We start from the raw sequence: 22,538 nt of genomic DNA, 5'->3' as shown, positions 1-22,538 counted from the left end.
AAACAGGGTCACTGCAATGGCTAGACGAAATACATGGAGGTCTGGAATGGTGGCGGAAATTGTTGGTGCGACAGAAATGATGGCGGCAACGTAGCAACACGACTGAATAAAGCTACTACACAACAATGGATTGCGAGTTGGCGAAGAATAGAGAACGGAAGCAACGAACAGTAACTGGCTAATCAGATAGTGCCATGATGACCCGGGCTAGAGGAATGAACCCGACTCTGATACGATATGGAGTATACAGACTCAGTAATAAACAGAAATACATATATATTTTATTAATAATTGAAGGATGATTCCAATGAATGAGGGCTCAGGCTTAAATATAGCCCAAGAGCCAATACATGAAAGGGCATGATCTTTGATCGTGCCCCTTAGTCTAAAAATAGAGTTAATTGGGTTAGTAGAATAATTGTATACATAACATACAAATACATCTATGTGGCTCTTTTCTTAATTTGCCACCTTGAGTAAACACACACACATCATTGAAGGATAATGTGTCCATTGCAGAGAACTGTAAACAGAATTTGACACCATAGCTACCAGGGTGTGTGACATTTTCTATTAATAATTATAATATTATCCCACATTTTGCCCAAATTATTGACACTCTCTCTATGTGTTTTAAATTTTAATCCTTCAAGGATTCAGTAGAAAATTGCTTGTTTCCATATCATTTGTATTCAAGAGCCATATATTTTATTCATGAGCCATATTCTTTATTGATTACTCCCACTGCAGATAATGCATAAGATCTCTCCTGCATTCATGTTTAACAGTGCACCTGATAGTCGTTATTCTCATGTGATTTGTTCCTTTTTAGTACCTATGGAATTTAGTGTTCTGCTTCATATTTAATCATTACATATTGCTTCGTCTTGTTCAAGGAGGATGATCTATGAAATCTTTCCTTTATGTTTTGGTAAAGTCATTCTGTCGTTCTTTTAGATGGACATGATACAAAAATGATTTTTTGCAGAGTACTAGTTTTTCATCTTTCATTGCCAACATTTTCTGTTTTTCTTTTTAGAATTCAGTTTTAAATGAATGTTCTATTTAGCTTCTAGCATAACTGAAAATGGTACCATTTTTCCAACAACATAAAATTTCTTATTCAACTATTATTATTGTTTTAAATTAAATATTTCTTTTTAAATGCATTTTTTGAAGGTCCAAATGTTGCATTTGCTGCTGAGGAAGAGATACGAATAAGCTATGGTAATAAAGGCAATGAGGTAGATTTGTCAAACCATGAAATTGCTCAGTTTGGATTGGCTGTCTTTATTACAGGCTATTCATACGGAATCATATCCATATGATGTGATTCTATTCAATGTTAACGATTTCTCCTGAATTTGTTGGACAGATCTGAGATAATTGAGCTTTTCTATTAGACTAATTTCCATGGATATTTTAAATGGTATACTGTAAAACTACCTATCTGAATCGTTTCTTTTGAACCCTACTTGAAAATGTTTTTGTTTTGAAATATTTAGGTTCTGTGTTATTCTATATGGACGACTGTGGCCAATATTAGAGGATACTATTTTGTACTGGACAGTAGTCTGCTACATATTTAATGTGGAAGTTAGATCATTATGCTGTTTAATCTGGAAAATATTTATGGTTCTGCGATAAATGGGTAACAATCATTTTCATCAAGTCTCTGAAGATCTATAATGCTTTGCTTTATTTTTTACTAGTCTCACTGTCACACTTCTAAAATAAAATTTTGAGGCTGACATTGGGGGAAGAATTTGAAATCCTTTTAATATATAAATTCATTTTGTTTTGAGGAATGATATTTTTTGGGTTGAAATTCAATTTTCAGGTTAATAGACAAGATAGATTGATAAATAAGATAACTTTATCAATGCCCAACGAATGATCACAAAAGTAGGTTAATGGGACTTCTTGTTGGAAAATCAAGGTATTTGTAGATTAATGATGATTTTCCTTGCTTGATAATTACTTGTGATATTTGTTGCCTTTTTATTATTTAGTTTTTACTTCATCAAGGAATTACCAAAACATGAAGATCACAAAGACACAAAGAACACAAGATATAGGCTAAAAGCTAGGGAAAAACCCCACAATTGGGGAAAACCTGAACAATCCTCTTCTTATAGAATCAGATCAAAATGAGACCTCCAAAACCCAAAGACCAATCCAAAACCTCCTCAAGCCTCAAGTCAGCTCTCCAAAAGTCTTTCTCAATCAAGTCAAAGCTCTCCAAGTCAAATATGGTCAACCTTTACAAATCTCGTCCCTCTTCCTCAGGTCTGCAATTCGGCCTGTAATCTTCAGCCCTACAACAGCTGGAAAAACCATAGGATCTTTGCTCGTGTGAGAGAAAATGATCAAAACCATCAGATTTTCTTGTTCTCTTTGACTTGCTCCTCCTTTGTTCTTCGCTCTTGATTTCTTCTTGTTTAGGTGTAGATCAAACTTGCTGATGATTGGTGTGCAAATGAGTCGAAGTCTCTTCCCTTTTATACCCTTCTCAAGGGGTCGAATAGGCCTCTTCTAGGCCAACTTTCACTGGCAAGGAGGACTTGGTCTTTGGAGTCCAAATTGACTTTATAAACTCAAAAAAAATGATTCTTCCTTAATACAAATTGCCCAAATGGGTCTTTTACCTATGACAATGACTCTTCTGACTCATGACAAATATTTTCTTGACTTGACAAACCCTAGGAGCATGAAATGCATGCTTGACCTAGTTGACCATTTAAATGGAGCATGAAACCCATGCTTGAAAACAATATTTTCTTTCTTCTTTTGCATAAATTAATACAAGTACATAGATAAATATGAAGACAGGACCTAGTTACTTTTCCAGCTCTACCTCTTAACTAGGAAGGTATTCATAATGACTCAATAGGTCCATCTCAAGTTGAAATATTCTCATACGAAGGGATCCAAATTGATAAGCATCACTAGTGATATTAACATCATATCCAACATTGTCACATTACCAAGGCCTTAACAGGTACACTCTATCTCTCCACAAGATTAGAGCACAATGCTGGGAGGCATTCCATGGGACACCACATTGCCTCACCGAGGTACATACTCCACCTAGGATACCCAGAGTATGTCCTTCACTAGACCATTTCCCTCAAGGAAATGTCTGTCCACTAGACCATTCTTTATCCAAGTCCATGTACTTGACTTAGGATCTCCATCCTAATCCATCATAGTACATGACTCAAGAATGTTTGTCCAAGATGCTTATTCAATCCACCATTCTCCTTATCCATGTCAATACCTTACACAAGGAGAACCATGCTTATTCAATCTTTCATTCTCCCTATTTGTGATGCATGCACTAGACTTGTGGTAGTTAGTCCTGGCCTAGTACATGACACAAGGAGAACCAATGTCCAACCTTACTCCCTCTCAACTTGAGAGGAGAAATCCATGCTTACTTCCTCTCAAATAGGGAGATTCCATCAACAAGCCTCAACTTGTGTCAGAAGTATTCATACTTCCCTTACATCAGCTACCTGCAATTGTTGTAGCTTCCTCAACCAACCCTCGTATCACTAAGTTTGCTCATCTTGCAACTTCTTGAACTAGGGCTCCTAATCTACTTCCTAACAATCTAGGATCCAGTACTTGAGGTCTTCACCTACTGCATCCAAAACTGTGTCCAACATTACTTCCTACACTACACTGCTTCCTGCCTTGAAGATAGTCCTGCACACAGTTTCTTCCACTGACTAATTATCACAGTACAAGGTTAGCCAGTCTATTGTTCAATCAGTCTTGAATAGAACTCGGTGTTGGAAATGTAACTAGTTTCGGTCTTCATAATTGTTATTGTACTCTTTTCAATATGTATCTTATGTAACGAACAAAAGAAGAAAAGAAAAAGTTATTATTTTAAAGCATGGGTTTCATGTTCATTATTGATGGTCTTCTAGGTAAAAGCATGTTCTTTATGCTTCTAGGGTTTGTTAGTTCACGAGTCAAGAGAGTCAACAACATGACTATAAGATCCTTCCGGGAAAGATTTGTTGAGAAATCTAGAAGTAGCTAAATAGGTGATTTCTCTTTCTTTGGTAACTACTTGTGATGTCCTTTTACTTAACTTGATTAGCTTCTTCTTCAACTTGACTATTATTGTGTTTTCTATCATCAAACTTTTACCAAACAATAAAGTTCAATAAGGCATGAGGACACAAAATGTAGGCTGTAATCTAAGGCCAAAACCTCCTTTTTTGAGAGGAAAACCCACAAGAACTCTTCTCTTCTTATAAAACTTCAAATGACGAATTCCAAGACCTAAGTTCCTTGTCAAAGATCCCTCCAGGACCAAGTCAATCCTTCCTTTGATGAACTTCTCTTCCCCAACATCAACGCTAGTCAAACTTGCTCCACAACTTCAAATTTCGACCCTTCCTCATATTTTTGACTTTCTGCTTCAGGACTCCATTTTTGGCTTCTACTGTAGAAACCCTAGGTCACACGTGTGAGATAAATATGGTGATTTGCTTCCTTTGTCTCCTTTGCTTGGATAGTAGCTTCTTCTCCAACAATTCAACTTGCAAAATGATCCTTCTTTTATTTGATTTCGGCCTCTTGCAATATTTCAATCTTTGCTGCAATGGTTGATGCCCTAACTCTTTCACACATGTGAGGAACAATGCCTAGAAATAGTCCAAAATTTCGATCTTTCTTCTTCTTAAATTTCTTTCCTTTTTCGTTAGCTAGAAGGCTTCTTTTTCGCTTGATCGAACTTGTTGTGAGCTTGATTGATGACTATACATGAGGTTGAGTGCTTCTAATTTATAGTCTTCTCTTGGTGGTTGAATAGCCCTATCATGAGGTTGACTTGCCCCTCCTTGTACGCCGACATCTTTTCTTGAAGGTTGACTTGTCTTGGAGGATTTCTTATGACACTTTGACTTTACAATATATTTCTTTAACTTGATACATGATGCCCAAGAGGGTCTTCCATACATGACAATGACTAAGTTGACTTGTTGACTCAATGACAAGCCCTATAGGTACTCAATGGGTGCTTGAACTATAAGTAAAATAACCTTGAGCATGAAACCCATGCTTCAAGAATGACAGTAATAATTTTCTTTTTCTCTTTACATAAAATCATGATTACATATGTCATTATGATGACTGAACCTAATTACATATTTCAACACTCCCTGTTAACTAGGGAGGTGTTCATAATCTATACAAGGTACTTGGACATTCTCATACTAAAGAATTCTCATAAGAAGAGTTGGATTGGTAACCCATCTTATAAGTTATTATTTCAACTTATTTCATTGCATCTCATCGTACCAACTAGCATTGTCACATAGCAAGGCCTTGACTAACAACTCCATCTCTCCACAAGATTAGAGCACAATGCTAGAAAGACAATGACTGAGACACCATCATCATTGTCTCTTGAGGCACATACCCCACCCGGATGTTCACAAGGTATGTCCTTTTAGGACCATTCTTGTCTTGGAATAACACATCCTTAAGGAATTTCCTCTTCGACAACTCTTGCCTATTGGATGCCTTACAACATCGTCAAAGAGTATCGAAATCTACCTCAGATGCGTCCTCCATTCTTTCTTCATACCATGAAAACAAGAATGATGTGTCTATCCCTCCCTCTTAACTAGGGACTTGTTTCCAACATCAACTATCAATTTTTTGGTGGAGATTATGGTACTATCAGTTGCTTGTAGGGATCCTCTTTCTGTATCATGTCATGAACTTCATCTTCTTCATTATGGAGCCTTCTTCATCATAACTTCTTCGTAGGGCTTTGACCATCTTTCTTCATCACTTCCTTCAACGAACCATAGGGTTGAACCAATAGTCATGTCATCCTTTTCTTCATCAGAAAGTGATCTTTCTTGATTTGAAAATCACCTGTGATTGATCTCAGTTAATTAATTAATGAAGGTATTACAGACTCATGTGCTGATGTGGTGTCTATGTTATCTTAGGCAACGGATTGATAAGATTGCAAAATACACAGACACTGGAAAACGGAAAACAGTAAGAGAAATACAGTAAGCAAATACAAAAACACAACAATTTAATAAGGAGTTCACCCAATCCTCATGGGCTACGTCTCCGGTCCAGCTTTTAGTGGTGGCCTTCTTTATTGTGTCTTTAAGCAAAGTTTTACAATGAGGAGCTCAATTTGAGTCTCCTGAAACAGATGATGCTTAGCAGGGTGGTACTTGGATTCCCCAAGCCACTAGAGTGCACAGAATCCCCCTTACTAAGTCTCGACCTCAACTAGTCTGAATGGGATGAGTCCAATTTGGTACTCAGTGCCCAACAGATACCCTCACAGGAATACTTGAACCTCTCAAGCCTTCTGTTTGTTCGATGCTACCTTAGCTCTGCAGGTCAACTCGATTCTCTGTTCTCTGCTTCACTCTTTGCTTTGTTTCCTCTGTCTCACTGTCTCCTTTTTCTTCTTGTCTCCTCTGTTCTGTTCTCTGTCTATTCATGGCTTAAAGCCAATCCGTCTCTTGACTGTTCGCTTTCTCTTCTGCCTCTTCAGATCGCCTGCTGCTGTCCGCTTGGAATTCCCTGCCTCTGCGTCATCGCCACTGTGTAACGTTTCACAGGGAAATGGCCACTTGTCCTCTCATGAATTGAGCGCCAACTTTCCTCGAACGGTTCGTTATTTCAGTTACTCTGTGAAATGATTCATTCGCCAGCTCAGCGGTCAAATTGGACTTCAAATTGTCATATGCCATAGCTTATTTCTCCCTCGGAATCCGGTTTCCCAATGGGCGCAATCCATGCCATTAGATCTAGGGCCTTCGGATCCCACGGTTATCGCTTTTATCTCGCAGTTGACTTGCTCAGACGTTAGCCTGTGATGAGAGCGGTTTTCTCTCTCATCCGCCGGACACGCGTCAATCAATGTATGGAATTGCTCGTTCCCTTGCCAAATTCGCTTACTGCCCGAAACGCCTCCGATATTCCACCGGTTTTGGAGCGCGGGACCTGCCTTTCGCTTTAGCGCTTTTCCTACGGTTTCCTGGCTTCCCATGTGACCGAGCGCTCAGGGCTATTCCATTTCGAGGGGTAACGACCTCTGTTTTCTGATCTGAGCTTCCTAACTGCTATTTTTGCGCCACTGCGTGGTCTCCATGGGCCTCGGTCAGCGCGCTTTGACCGAGGTCCTCGTCGTTCCGTGCTGGCTACAAACTGCCACTGTCCAGAGGTCCTTCCTGATAGCTCTTTGTTTACAAGGTTTTTGAAGTTTGTTATGATTTGATACAGTCATAAAACTCTGATAATTTTTATGGATCTAATTCGGATCACAGCCTTCCACTGAAAAAGCTTTTGGACCACCAAAAGTTGATTTTCAAGCATCGACTAAGTGAGAATACAATTTTCTCACTTGTCCAATCTCTATCCATTTCGCACTGCTTGGCTTTGAACCCTTGAGCCCAACTCTGAGGTACTCAACATCTCCCCTACGTGTCGTCCTCACCTTCCTGTCCAGAACTGTGTCCTCCTGCAATTCATTAAGATATTCAGATAGCAGGTCATCAATAGAAGGCAATTGACTCTCTTCTTCAGGATCGTCAATTAGTGAAGGTTCAAACAATCTCAAGCAATCTGCATTTACGACTTAGTAGATGTGCATGTAAGCTGGTAGGTCAAGGCGAAAAGCATTCTCACCAATTTTCTCAAGTATCTTGAAAGGTCCATACTTGATAGGCTTTAGCCTTTTACCTTCACCTTGCATTCTGTCCTTGCTGATATACAGCCAGACTTGGTCACCAACTTGGAAACTATGCTCCATTTGATGCTTATCATGCCTTGCATTATATTTGGCTTGGCTCTTTTCCAACTGTTCTTGTACTGCTTGGTGGATCTCTTGGATTTGTTCAATGAACCTAGTTGCTTTGTCCACATCACTGTGTTCCTCAACTGTGGTGTCTTTACCAAAGACAAAATCCAAAGGAGACCTTGGTGTGAAACCAAAACAGGTCTCAAAAGGAGATCTTTGTGTAGAAAAATGTTTTGCTCGATTGTAAGCATGCTGCACATAACACAAATGTTCATCCCAAAGCTTAGGATGCTTGTTGCAATATCCTCTGAGTAACTGGATCACTGTCCTGTTGACTACTTCTGTCTAGCCATCGGTTTGTGGATGAAAAGTTGTGCTCTTCTTCAGTTTGGTGTCCATCAGTTCCCACAGACTTGACCAAAACTTTCCCACAAATCGGGTGTCTCGATCAGATACAATGCAAGTGGGTAATCCAAAATGAACCCATACATGTTGAAAGAACAGTTTTGCAGTTTGTTCAGCTATAATCTGTTTATTACAAGGTATCAAAATACACATTTTGCTGATCTATCCACAACAACATATAGATAATCATGACCTTTCCTAGATTTAGGCAGTCCTCCAACAAAATCCATGGAAACACCTTCCCAAGGATGAGAAGGAACTGGTAATGGAGTGTACAAGCCTAGTTTTCTATTGTTGGGCTTGCTTTTAGCACACATAGTACACCCTCTTACATATCTAGAAATTGTCTTGTTCATTTTTGGCCAATAACAAAATCTTTGCACCTGTGCAATTGTTTTACTTACCCCAAAGTGACCTGATATTAGAGAAGTTTGTGCTTCTCGAATTATTTTTACTTTTTTAGTTTGTGGAATGCATAACTTCCAACAATGATATAGAAGTCGGTCCTTTACATGATAATCCAATTCTTCTACTCGTTTGCCTTGACTTAAAGTTGCATATACATCTTTGAAATCTATATCTTCGAGCATATTGTTCAATGTAGCTTTCATGTAACACAGAATTATGCTCAAGTATAGTAGATGCATTTATAATGGGTCTAGATAACATATCGCAACTTTATTGTGTATGCCCTTTTTATATCTGATGACTAAATGAAACTGTTGTAGAAAACCCATCCATCTATAGTGTCTTGATTGCTGCAACTTAGTTTGGGAGTGTAGATATTGAAGTGGTTGATGATCAATATGTATTACTGTCTATTTGCCCATCAAGTAACGTTTCCACTTTTTCACACTCTGTACTAATGCATACAATTCTTTATCATTTGTGGGATAGTTAACTACTACAGAATTAAATGTCTCAGAATGATAACATATGGGTTTACCGTGCTGTATCCACACTGCTCCCATGGCATAGTCACTGGCATCCGTTTGGATCTCAAATGGTCTTTGAAGATCAGGCAGTGCTAGTACTGGTGTTGTACTAATCTTTTTTTTCAAGGTGTCGAAGGCTTTCTGCTGTTTGTGTCCCCACTGAAACACCTTGTTCAATCCTGTTAAAGCATGTAAGGGAGCTGCAATTAAGGAAAAGTTAGAAATGAACTTCCTACAATATTGTGCTGCTCCTAAGAAGCTTCTAACTTCTGTAGTAGATTTGGGATTGGGCTAGTTTACAATGACTGCCACCTTAGAGGGATTTATCTTCAATTCACCACCCCCTACTATATGTCCCAAATAATTTAAAGATGTTTTGCCAAATTCACATTTTGAGAGTTTAACATAATTTTTTTCTCTTTTCAAAACATCTAGTGTCTGCTTAACATGCTTTAAATGTTCTTCCCATGTTTTGCTAAATATCAGAATGTCATCCAGATACACAATAACAAAATCATCAAGAAAAGGTCTGAGTACATCATTCATTATTCTCATGAAAGTAGCAGGAGCATTAGTTAAGCCAAAAGGCATAACCAGCCACTCATACAATCCCTGCTTTGTTTTGAAAGCAATCTTCCATGCATGTTGTTCTACAGCTCTGACCTGATGATATCCACTATGCAAGTCTAACTTGGAAAAATAAACAACGTCTTTCAATTGATCTAAAAGATCATCTATGCAAGGAAGGGGATAATGATTTTTGATTGTTATCTTATTCAGTGCTCGGTAATCAATGCACATTCTCCACGAGCCATCTTTCTTTCTCACCAAAACAATTGGTGATCCACATGGTGATGTGCTAGGTCTGATGGACCCCTTCTCGAGAAACTCCTGCACCTGCTTCTTGATTTCTGCGTTCTCTAAATAGGACAACCTTTTATACCTGTGGCTGCAATAGTTGTTTCATCTCCTGAGTCTGACCCCAAATCTTTTTGAATAGCTGCAACAGTCTTCTTCTTCTTGCCCTCGAGCTTCTTAGGTCTCAGCTCCGGATGCAAAATCCCACAGTGCTCATCATCATGCCCATCCTTCTTACAGTGAGTGCATGAATACTTGCTCTTCTGTGCAGTGTTAGCCTTCCTTGCTTTCCATTTCTATTTTCTTTTCTCCTTATTCTTGTTTGCAGCAGTGTTTTACAACTCGGACTCGGACTCGGACTCGGCCGAGGATCGACTCCGACTCGGACTCGGACTCGGTAATGACTCGGCCGGCTCGATTTCAATGACTCGGTCGTTGTAAAAAATACATTAAATATTTATTTTTTTTATAAAAAAACATAATTTTAAATATTTTAAACATAATTTTAAAGATTTTCATTCAAGTTTCCAAACACACAACATTATAATATACATGGAAGACAACCATTCAATTCCATAATAACATACCCTGCATGGAGACTGAGTTATTGTGGGTGTTTGTGAGATACTGAGCTGTGACCTGGGCTGAGTTTGGTGCCTGTTCGCGGAACTGATATATTCAGTAAAAAGGGGCTAGATTTATCAGTTTTGGAGGTCCAGCTACAGCCAACCTTTGAGAGGACGTGTTGCTGATTAGAAGACTGTATAAACAACCTGTTTATTGGCATGTATCTCGGTGGAAGAAGGGCTGAGTTCACAACCATCTAGGAGCCATTATAATTTATACCTGAAGATGACAATCCTAAAACCACTCAACAAGTGACTGAGAAACTAAAGTTTGTATCACTGGAGCTACCCCAGGTTCCTCTTATACTGTGCACTGTAATTCTTCAAGAACTGTCCCCTAAATAAAGTTGTATGGTGAAGGGTCTTCTGAATCCATATTAAGAGGTGAGTCACATAAATGAACATTTCACACGGTTATATCCAGTAGATAGAAGGTTCAAAAATCAAATGCTGAATCAGGTTTCCCTAAAGCTGCCTGAATTAGTTTGCTGAAAGACTTTAAAGTTTAAAGAGCCATGCACTTGAGTATTTTTTTTATCAAATATCAGCAAAAACATGAATTTTTTTACCAAATATCAGCAAAAACATGAATTTTTTTTATTAAAATTGCTGCCCAGCCGTCCTTTCCATGACTCGGCCGAGTCAATACAAACCCGGCCGGGTTGACCGAGTCAGCAATGACTCGGCCGAGTCATTGGATGACTCGGCCGAGTCATTGCTGACTCGGTCAGCCGAGCCGGGTCATGGGCCGGGTCAACCTGTGGGCTAATGAAACGGTCAGAAACGGCCGTTTCCGTTTCAACCCGCCCGTTTTGTAAAACAATGGTTTGCAGTGGGTTGGGATGATCCCCCAACTTCTAGACTTCCATTCTTTCCTCTAGCTTCTAGATGAGTAGCTTGTACAGATACCTCATCTATGCTAGTGGGATTAAACATGAGGATAGTGTGCCTCATGTAGCTGTGTAGACCACCGATGTACTTCAACAAAGTCTCAGGTGAGTCTAATGAGATTCCTAGAATCAATACTCTCTTCCTAAATTCTTGGGTGTATCCTTGTACACTTTGCCCTTTCAACTGTCGAAGAGTTTGCCAGCATGAATTTTTTTTATTAAAATTGCTGCCCAGCCGTCCTTTCCATGACTCGGCCGAGTCAATACAAACCCGGCCGGGTTGACCGAGTCAGCAATGACTCGGCCGAGTCATTGGATGACTCGGCCGAGTCATTGCTGACTCGGCCGAGTCATTGCTGACTCGGTCAGCCGAGCCGGGTCATGGGCCGGGTCAACCTGTGGGCTAATGAAACGGTCAGAAACGGCCGTTTCCGTTTCAACCCGCCCGTTTTGTAAAACAATGGTTTGCAGTGGGTTGGGATGATCCCCCAACTTCTAGACTTCCATTCTTTCCTCTAGCTTCTAGATGAGTAGCTTGTACAGATACCTCATCTATGCTAGTGGGATTAAACATGAGGATAGTGTGCCTCATGTAGCTGTGTAGACCACCGATGTACTTCAACAAAGTCTCAGGTGAGTCTAATGAGATTCCTAGAATCAATACTCTCTTCCTAAATTCTTGGGTGTATCCTTGTACACTTTGCCCTTTCAACTGTCGAAGAGTTTGCCAGCTCATCATGGCTTGTTGCATGTAGGCCAATGGATAGAACTGCTTTTTGATTGCAGAAACAAATTCACTCCAGACAGAGATGGGCTTACCATGTCTCTTCATGTCAGCTTGAGTCCTACCTTCCCACCAAGCCAAGGCAGTACCTCCAAGGTGTAGGCTTGCCAGCTGAATCTTTCTCTTGTCTGAATCAATACTCTGCACTTTACAATAAACATCAATTTGTCTAATCCAATTGTCCAGCTTTTCTACATTCAACTCTCCATCATATATAGGTAAATCAAATTTAACATCTAGTTTAATCAAAGATGCCTTCTTTTTATGTTCAGGGCTATTAGGAGGTGTGAGAAAGCTTTCTTCTTTCCCTTTGCCTTTTGAGTGGTCATGGAGGAGAGACTCTTCTTCTCCTTTATCTTGTTTGGAGCCTGATGAATCTTCATCCTTATGTTTTCTAAAGTCCTTATACATTTCCTCTACCATGGACCTTATGGCTAGGAAACTATCTATGAATTGAGGGTCTGGCCCCATAGAACCTTCCTCTGACATTGTCTTCTGAGGATAGACTCTCCCAATTTCAGGATTAGTTTCGACCAACTCTCCTTCTCCTAATTTGAGCTTTGATCTAGTTAGCATTCAACAGCTAAATCCAGCACAAGTTTGTCTAACCTTAACAACCTAGAGCTCTGATACCACTTGATCTGAAAATCACTTGTGAGTGATCTCAGTTAATTAATTAATGAAGGTATTACAGACTCATGTGCTGGTGTGGTGTCTATGTTATCTTAGGCAACGGATCGATAAGATTGCAAAATACACAGACACTGGAAAACAGAAAACAGTAAGAGAAATACAGTAAGCAAATACAAAAACACAACAATTTAGTAAGGAGTTCACCCAATCCTCCTGGGCTACATTTTCGGTCCAGCTTTCAATGGTGGCCTTCTTTATTGTGTCTTTAAGCAGAGTTTTACAATGAGGAGCTCAATTTGAGTCTCCTAAAACAGATGATGCTTAGCAGGGTGGTACTTGGTTTCCCCAAGCCACTAGAGTGCATAGACTCCCCCTTACTAAGTCTCGACCTCAACTGGTCTTAATGGGATGAGTCCAATTTGGTACTCAATTCCCGACAAATACCCTCACAGGGATTACTTGAACCTCTCAAGCCTTTTGTCTGCTCGATGCTGCCTTAGCTTTGCAGGTCAGCTCAACTCTCTATTCTCTGCTTCACTCTTTGTCTGTTTCCTCTGTCTCATTGTCTCCTTCTTCTTCTTGTCTCCTCTGTTCTGTTCTCTGTCTGTTCATGGCTTAAAGCTAATCCGTCTCTTGATTGTTTGCTTTCTCTTCCGCCTCTTCGGATCACTTGCTACTGTCTGCTTGGAATTCCCTGTCTCTGCGTCATCGCCACTGTGTAACGTCTCACAGGGAAGTGGCCACTTGTCCTCTCATGAACTGAGCGCTAGCTTGACTCAAATAGTTCGTTATTTCAGTTACTCTGTGAAATGATTCATCTGCCAGCTCAGCGGTCAAATCAGACTTCAAATCGTCATATGTCGTAGCTTATTTCTCCCTCCGAATCTGGTTTCCCATTGGGTGCAATCTCCGCCGTTAGATCTGGGGCCTCCAGATCCTACGGTTATCGCTCTTAGCGCGCGGTTGACTTGCTCGGACAGTAGCCCGTGATGGGAGCGGTTTTCTCTCTCATCTGCCAGACACGCATCAATTAATGTATGGAATTGCTCGTTCCCATGCCAAATCCACTTACCGTCCGAAACGCCTCCGATATTCCTCCAGTTTTGGAGCACGGGACCTGTCTTTCACTTTAGTGTTGTTCCTATGGTTTCCTGGCTTCCCACATGACCGAGCGCTCGGGGCTATTTGTTAAGTTATGGTATGTTCTATGCTTATAACAGTTTACTTCTTTTTCTTATTATATTCCACCGATTAGCAATCACATGTACATAAAGTAAAGTGCAGATAGAACATTAAACGATCGATAGAAAACAAGCCAAGACAAGAGACACAAGATGTGGCGGCTAGCCAGGGACAAACCCCACAATGTGTGGGGAAACCCTTTGATCAAATCTTCTTTTATCTTCAATAATTCAGCAGAGAGAAATAGTACAATAAATCTGATTCATATCAGCAGTAGGAAACCCTAGATCAGTAGCATCAGCATTAGCGGCTTCATTATCAAACTAGGGCAGACCATATCTCACAAACCGACAGTCAGATTGACTTCATTCCACCACCAAAAGTTTCGGCTTCCAGAGGAGGTTCAGATGAACCTACAGCGCAGTTCAGATGAGGAGATGTTCTAGGCCACGCAAGTCAATCTTTACTTCTGCAGTTGCAGCTTCAGTTTCAGCAGTTTCCGGCTTCAAACTAGGGCAGTCTATATCTTGCAAACCGTTCGTCGGATTGACTTCATTCCACCACCAAAAGTTGCGGCTTTCAAAGGAGGTTCAGATGAACCTACAGCGCAGTTCAGATGAAGAGATCTTCTAGGCCATGCAAGTCAATCTTTACTTCTGCAGTTGCAGCTTCAGTTTCAGCAGTTTCCGGCTTCAAACTAGGGCAGTCGATATCTTGCAAACCGTTCGTCGGATTGACTTCATTCCACCACCAAAAGTTGCGGCTTTCAAAGGAGGTTCAGATGAACCTATAGCGTAGTTCCAAAGAGGAGATCTTCTAGGCCACGCAAGTCAATCTTTACTTCTGCAGTTGCAGCTTCAGTTTCAGCAGTTTCCGGCTTCAAACTAGGGCAGTTGATATCTTGCAAACCGTTCGTCGGATTGACTTCATTCCACCACCAAAAGTTGCGGCTTTCAAAGGAGGTTCAGATGAACCTACAACGCAGTTCCAAAGAGGGGATCTTCTAGGCCACGCAAGTCAATCTTTACTTCTGCAGTTGCAGCTTCAAATTCAACAGCTTCCGGCTTCACATGTGTGAGAGAGAGAGACCCATTTCAGCGCAGTAGAGAAGAGACTCATATCTACGCAGTAGAGAGAGAGATGTGATGAGATGAGTGAGTCTAAATGAGGAAAAGTCCTCTTATATTTATACACAACGTTGGTGGGTGAATAGATGCGACTGTTGGCTTCTGAGCCTACATGAGTTGTAGGTCGGCTTGATAATAATTCCATAATCAAAATAAATTCATATCTCCATGAATACTTATCGGAATTGGATGATCTTTATATCAATCCTACACCTCTCGACGAGAGGAATCTAATAAAAATATTATTAGCCATGAATAAGATGACCCACATGAAGTTTTGCCCTGGTTGCCAATTTTAACACTATTCGATTTCGAGGGGTTTTGCCCAACGCTAATCTCGCATCAGAAGCGGCCTCTGTTTTCTGATCTGAGCTTCCTAACTGCTAGTTTTGTGCCACTGCACAGTCTCCATGGGCCTTGGTCAGCGCGCTTTGACCGAGGTCCTCGTCGTTCCGTGTTGGCTACAAACTGCCACTGTCCAGAGGTCCTTCCTAATAACTCTTTTTTTACAAGGTTCTTGAAGTCTGTCATGATTTGATATAGTGATAGAACTCTGATAATTTTCATGGATCCAATTTAGATGATTTCTATTCCACATCTCGCTTTCCTTCATACAACTACCTTTTCCAAGTCATGTTCTTTTAGGACCTTCCATCCAATTTCAAAAGTAAAAAATGAACATTAAATCAAAGTTACCTTTTTATGATGGCCTTTCGTCATGACATCAACTTCTTGTAACATCAACATTCTGCGTATGTATGAATCCATCTCCAAGACCTTCATTATCAAGGTTCTCTTTTTTCTAGTATACATACCAGGGTCTTCATACCTTCTTCTTCCATGGAGATTTCATTGCTAAATCTTCTAGTTATCGGATGTTGATCAATTATCTTATCTTTCGTGACTATAGTTGCATCATTCACGAACTCTTCTTCCTTTCTTCACATATTGCTTTCCTCAGGATCTTCTTTACATGGTTCTTTCAACATAGGAACCATGATTGCAACCACCTCATATTCCATATGAAGTCATATTATGTTGATTTCATTTTATCAATATGTATGTAATGATCCTAAACAAGAATCTAAGTGATATACAAATCATGCAAACAATCCAACAATCAGAAAAACGAAATATACATTAAACACCCATGGAAACACTAGAAATACAGAACCACTGAGCCATTTTATTACTTCTTTAGGAGAAAAATACAATAGTAAAATAGAATGGTGCACCTGGGCTTGTCTCAATGGACAAGCTTGACAAAACCTAGGTGAGAAAATGTTGAACTGAAGGCTGCTACAACTGCTGCACCAAACTGAACTGCATTGCCCCAGGAAACTGCTCTGTCTGTTGACTTTGAAGGGATGGAATAACTGCTTCTCGTGCTCAAAAAATTATGAGATTTCAGCTCCTTGCTCCTTGGCCTAAACCCAGAAAAACCCATGAAGGAATTGGCCAAATGTTGACCTCGGAATTTTGGCCCAAATTCCCCTTAGCTCCTCTAGCTGCTAGCTGAGTTGGGACCCCTGTTTGAACCATTAGATCTACCCAAAAAATTCTATAAAATCAAGAGTGTGATCCTTGCCCAAAACCAGAAAAAACCCAGAAAGGGTGACCCTTGGTTCCAACCTTCAGAAATTGACCTTTCACAACTTGGCCCTCCTCCAATTTCGAATTCTGTTGTTGTGACTGATGCTATCAATCTCTGCTCTCCCAACTCCAACAATCCTCCTCAATTGGCCCTCCAAGTGATCTCCTACTTCTCCAGGGTAGCTCCAACTCTACAATTCCTTCCTCCAACTCCCACGTGAGCCTAGTGGTTGCTCTCTGCGCAGGCCCCATGTAATTGTAAATTGAATAGCTGGGATGTTGGCTTTGTTGGCTCCAAAAATCACAAGAAAGGCTGGCCCTTTGTTGCTCTCCCAATCCTCTAACTCTTTCAACAAATGCTTGATCATTGATAGCTCCAAACTCCCCTTGCGTATTCTCCCGCTAGCTAGAAATACACAGTCCCTGTTGTGGCTGAATGGTAGTGTTGTACACACTCCCGGAACTCTTGAAATACTTATGGAACTTCCTCTCTAGGGCGGGCACAGATGGTCCCCTGAAGTAGAGGTTGAATCTCCTGCTTGAGAGATTTGTGGCTAAATAGTCGGTTGACTCAGCTAAGCAGCAGAGCGAACAATCAAGTAATTTTGATTGCAAGGTGTAAGAATGAATCCAAAATGAGAGTTGCTCCCTCCTTATAACTCCTTGGGCCTCCCTAGCTTGATGTGGGCCCCTCTATCCACCTATTGAACTTTCCCTCCAAGCTATTCGAATGGGCCAATTCGAACTCCCATGTGGGTGGCCCCCAAATTCCACTAGCAACCAAATAAAATCGAATTGCCTCCTATGTCCCTATGTCGAAAATGATGGGTTCTCTTCCTGAGCCAAAACTGTGTAGCAACACCCTGTTACAAATGTATTTGAGAAGGGACATGACAATGTAGAAGAGTTCAAGGCACATTGTCTACATGCCTTCATGCATCATTCTAATGGAAGAGATCCTCCTTCTTCGATCATGCTCATGAGATAGAGCATTCAACGATGCTATCAACAACTGTATTATGACATGATTTTATCTATTAAATATACATACCTTTTCCTTCTTTTGGTCCTCTAAACTTCCTTCTAGCAACTTCTTTTTCTTGCTTGAAGATGAATGTACTTCAACCAACTCAACATGCTACATTCCTTTGTCACCATACCATCATACTTCTAAACAATGGATCCCACACAAGGTGGAATGTAGACAATCAACGAGACACTTTCTTATTCCAAGTAGAGGTGAACCTTCTTATAAAGATTCTAGTGGAGGTTCTAGATGATCCTCATTTCGCAAATGCTCCTTTCTAATAATGAGGATGTATGATGACCTTTCTTTATCTTCTATCTTGCTAGATGACTTCCCTCTTACCATATATATTGCTACTTCAGTTGAACTTATATGCTCCCAATGGAGATGCCATTTCTATCATGATGACTACTATAACCATGTAGACCTTTTACTTCAGCTATCCTTCCATGCTTCTATGATGATGTCATCTCTATCTTGCTATAATGCATCCTATCATACTTATGATGCTTTCTATTATTTTCTGTATCTATGTGAAGGGGATTATCTCAGTCATAGTAGAGATCTTTCACTTGCTGCTTCTTTGGTTTCTTCTTTTCTGTTTCTTCCATTTCTTCTTTGGTAACATGGGCTTCATTCCTTTCCTTTTTCTTCTTGTTGTCCGTCTTGATTTTAGGACAATTCCTTTTAAAGTGCCCATATTCATTACACTCATAGCATTGTATCTTTGACATATCGATTTTCTTCTTTTTTCCGAGGACCAGAATTTCCTCTTCTCCTAGCCACGACAACATATACTTGAACTTGTTCATTTGATCCAACATCGCTTTTTGTCTTCAACCTAGTTTCTTCAATCTTACATAATGACTAAAGTTCACTGAGTGAAGTGGCTTCCTTCTTTCCATACATACTTGATACAAAGTTTCCCCATTCACCAGGTAGTGCATTCAGTAGATCAAACGTTATTTCTCCTAATTCTTGTGGTTTATCTCTTATTTGAGATACCTTCATAAGGTATGCAACTATTCTTTCATCATTAGATACCTTCATTTTGTATAATTCGGTTCTCAATGATATAACTTCTCTTGCAGTGCTTACATAGAACAATTATACCAACTTTTCATAGATATCTTTCGATTTCTCTGTTTTACTACTCAAGGGATGAGTGAATCCTTGATTGAATCTATGAGGATTCTTTGAGCCCTTATTTCCCCTTTCATATACTTCGATAGTGCTTGAGCTTGCTCTTGAGATGGTTTGGAGATTGAACCCTTAACATATTCAATAACTTCATTCTTTATGAGGATCCAATCTTATCCTCTTTTTCCATGCAAGGAAATTTGATGACCCAATGAATTTGTTCCTTTCCTTGCATAATGAAGTCATTTTTATAGTAGATTCCGACATAAATGTAAAATACTTACTTGTCAAGTGAAAATGCTTCTAGATGATGATATCTTTAACTTGATGCCTTCTTGATGATGTTGCTTCCTGGATGATCTTCTTCAAGGATGTTTGAGATGTGATCTTTGCTTCAATGTGAGGGAGATCACCATGATGTCTTTGATGATGATGGCAATGCTTCTTCTTGCTTCCTTTAGAAATGTAGATGGAGACTTCAAGACGCTCCAAATGTGTAGTCCTTCTTCCATTGAGTGGAGGTAGGGTGCTTGAAGTCCGCTTCTCCTTGTGATGATGTGATCCTTGAAATGATTACTCTTCCTTGGTTCTTCCTAGTCCTCTTTGATGCTTCTAAGTTCCTTCGTTCAAGATCCTTCTTCAATTGGCTGATCTTCAAGCTGCCTCTTCTTCTTGTTGTAGTCACCTTAGCTCTGATACCATGATAACTGTTTGTGCTGTCTTTCTACCGAACTTTATTAGATTCTTCTTCAAATTGATTATTATTGTGTTTTCTATCATCAAACATCTACCAAGCAATAAAGATCAATAAAACAAGAGGACACAAAATGTAGGCTGTAAGCAATGGCCAAAACCTCTCCTTTTGAGAGGAAAACCCACAAGAACTTATCTCTTCCTATAGAAATTCAAATGATGAATTCCAACACCTAAGATGCTTGTCAAGGATTCCTCCAAGACCAAATCAAATCTTCCTTTGATGAGCTTCTTTTCCACAATGTCAACACCAGTCAAACTTGCTCCACAACTTCAAATTTCGACCCTTCCTCAGATTTTTGGCCTGCTGCTTCAAGGCTGCAATTTCGTCTTCTACTACAGAAACCCTAGGTCACACCTGTGAGATAAATATGGTGATTTTATTCCTTTTAATCCTTCACTTGGACAATAGCTTCTTCTCCAACAATTCGACTTGCAAGATGATCCTTCTTTTTACTGAAAAAAAAATTAACTCAGACAAATAGATAAAGCACACATAATAAACCAGACACCAAAGAATGGCGGAAAAAGGCTTCAGCCTCAGGTATTCTCACATTTTCATTCATTTTTTTAAAATAATTGAATATAGTGTTACAAATAAATAGATGAGAGATAGTGTTCTCAAGATAGTGCGTGCTATCTTAGACACTTTTGGTTGAGATAATTTCTCCTTTGGTTGAGATAATTTCTCACCAGACACACACCAATATAGGAGTTACCTAAACTAACTCCTATCTTAGAGGAACAACCCAAGAGTTAGGCACAAATTCCTAGCTTGGAATATTTAATTAATTAATTTATTTTTGGATTTATTATTGTTTTGTGAGAGAGGCTAACATTCCCCCCTCAATGATAAATCCAAAATAAGAATGAGGAACCATATTCCAAGCTCTCATGTTGATCCTCAAAAACATTGCCTGAAAAAAACCGCCAAAACTGGATGCTGGAAAAAAACTCAAATCTGAAGAGAACATGAATCAACTGCATGCTTGATTCATCTCTGAATGTCGCTTGACAACTCCATCACGTGCCAAGCCGCAAAAGGATCCAACTGTCCTTTGTTTGAAAACAGCATCCGGTGTCCACTGACACAATTTGATGAACGCCCACTGGCGTATTTGCTGATGATGATCGCCCACTGGCTGAAGATGTCGAAAAACGACTCAATGTTGTTTTTGCTATGATGAAAGTTGCTCACTGCTGCTTTGGCTGTCGATCGCCCACTAGCGAATTTGCTGATGCTCACTGCTGATGAAAAAAGCCCACTGGCTGATGAAGATGCCCACTGGCTACTTCACTGATGTTGTCGAGACTTTCAGTCTGACAACCACTTGTCAATTTCATTGACATTTTCCTCCCTTTGTCAGCTGAAAGGAGAGACAATCTTCTCCAAAATATATTTGAACTCCCCCCCTTCAGGTGTAGGAGAGTTTCACTGTCGTACTCCCTCATTCAACTGCATGAGAGTACCATCATCGGTTCACTGCTGGTTGCACTATGTGTGATTGTAGTCGGTTGTAGAACTGAGACAATCTTTTGACTGTGGATGACCATTCCCAAGGATCAATCCATTCATAATGTATCTTCAATCTGGTTGATTTTTGTTGGTTGCGACATTTTTCTGAGGAATGATTGGGCTTGCCACAATGGCAACAAGGATGGAGATCAAAACACTGATCTTCCATATGACCGGTTCTTTGACAATGAGAACATTTCGGTTGGACATTAACTTCAGGTTGCATGCAATTCTGTTTGTCTGCAATTTTCTTAGAACCTACTGAGGTGAGTTGTTCAAGAAATCCTGCACTCACAAACTTAATTGGCTTGGAATAATTGTGCTTTGAACTGTTTCACTTGATTTTGTTACTTGAATGACAGGCTCGCTTGCTATGGGACTTGAATGGCACGCTCACTTGATTTGTTGCTTATTGTACTTGCTGAGAACACTTGCTAGAGTTGTAGAACTTTCTTGCTTAAACTCTGGAATTCACGCTCGCTTGATGACGATCTTGTTTGCATGAATGACTTCACGCTCACTTGAATGAATAGCCACGCTCGCTTGATGTCGATCTCAACTTGCTTGATTGGTGTTAGAGTTGAACTTGTTTGGTTGCTTTGATGGTTGCTGCAATGAACTTCACGCTGGGTCGCTTGAAGGTTTGAACTTTGTACTGTTGTGATGCAAATTGCTTGAATGAATACTCACGCTTGCTTGTAGGAGATGTGAACTTGTTGCTTGTTTGCTTTAGAGTTAAAATTCATGGACTCACTTGAGTGTCGAACACTGTCGAAAATGCACCCAAAAAGCTTACAATGATTTCAATGACTCACTACAATGAATTCAATTTGACTCGATGGAAGACTTGGGTGTCGGTTTCAACCGAGAATGCACCCTTACAATTCAATGTAATTTGAGTTTGATTACAAGTTCAATAATGTTGATGTAGACTGTGCTTTGAAACGTTGAAGTTTACAGATTCATTAACTTGAATGTAGTGATGTAGACTTTGCTTTGAAATGCTAGAGTTTGCAGAGTTATGAACTTGATTGTATTGAGTGAATTTGTTTGTTGAGGTAGAATGCCGATGTTGAAAATTTTGATTATTTGTTGTAGTGACGCAAATGCATGTGTTGAGCTTAATTATCCTTCCTTGAAGCTATTCTGTTACAAGTGTTGTGCTTTCTTGCATTGAACTTTATGTGTGTTAAATGAGATCATTTATGTGTCAAAACTAGACACAAATGATAAGCAACAACATGAAGCCATAAAAACACTCGCCATCACAA

The 22,538-nt window shown here is 39.8% G+C and overlaps 1 protein-coding gene across 8 annotated transcripts in view; it reads left to right on the top strand.

Moving 5' to 3' along the window:
* LOC149191548 (SET domain-containing protein) overlaps positions 1–22,538 on the top strand; it is a 411,000-nt gene that overhangs the window by 255,150 nt on the left and 133,312 nt on the right. For all 8 annotated transcript variants that reach the window (XM_089404325.1, XM_089404324.1, XM_089404322.1 and 5 more), the window contains one exon: positions 1,180–1,244. In XM_089404325.1, the coding sequence (XP_089260451.1) occupies positions 1,180–1,244 (65 nt within the window). The remainder of the gene's footprint in view (positions 1–1,179; positions 1,245–22,538) is intronic.

This window comes from Pinus tabuliformis, chromosome 2_2 (genome assembly GCF_031772625.1).
Source record: "Pinus tabuliformis cultivar Carrire ecotype Pingquan chromosome 2_2, CPIR1, whole genome shotgun sequence".
Taxonomy (NCBI): Eukaryota; Viridiplantae; Streptophyta; class Pinopsida; order Pinales; family Pinaceae; genus Pinus; species Pinus tabuliformis.
Note: the sequence above shows the minus strand (reverse complement) of the source record. Positions and strands in the feature narration are given on the sequence as shown.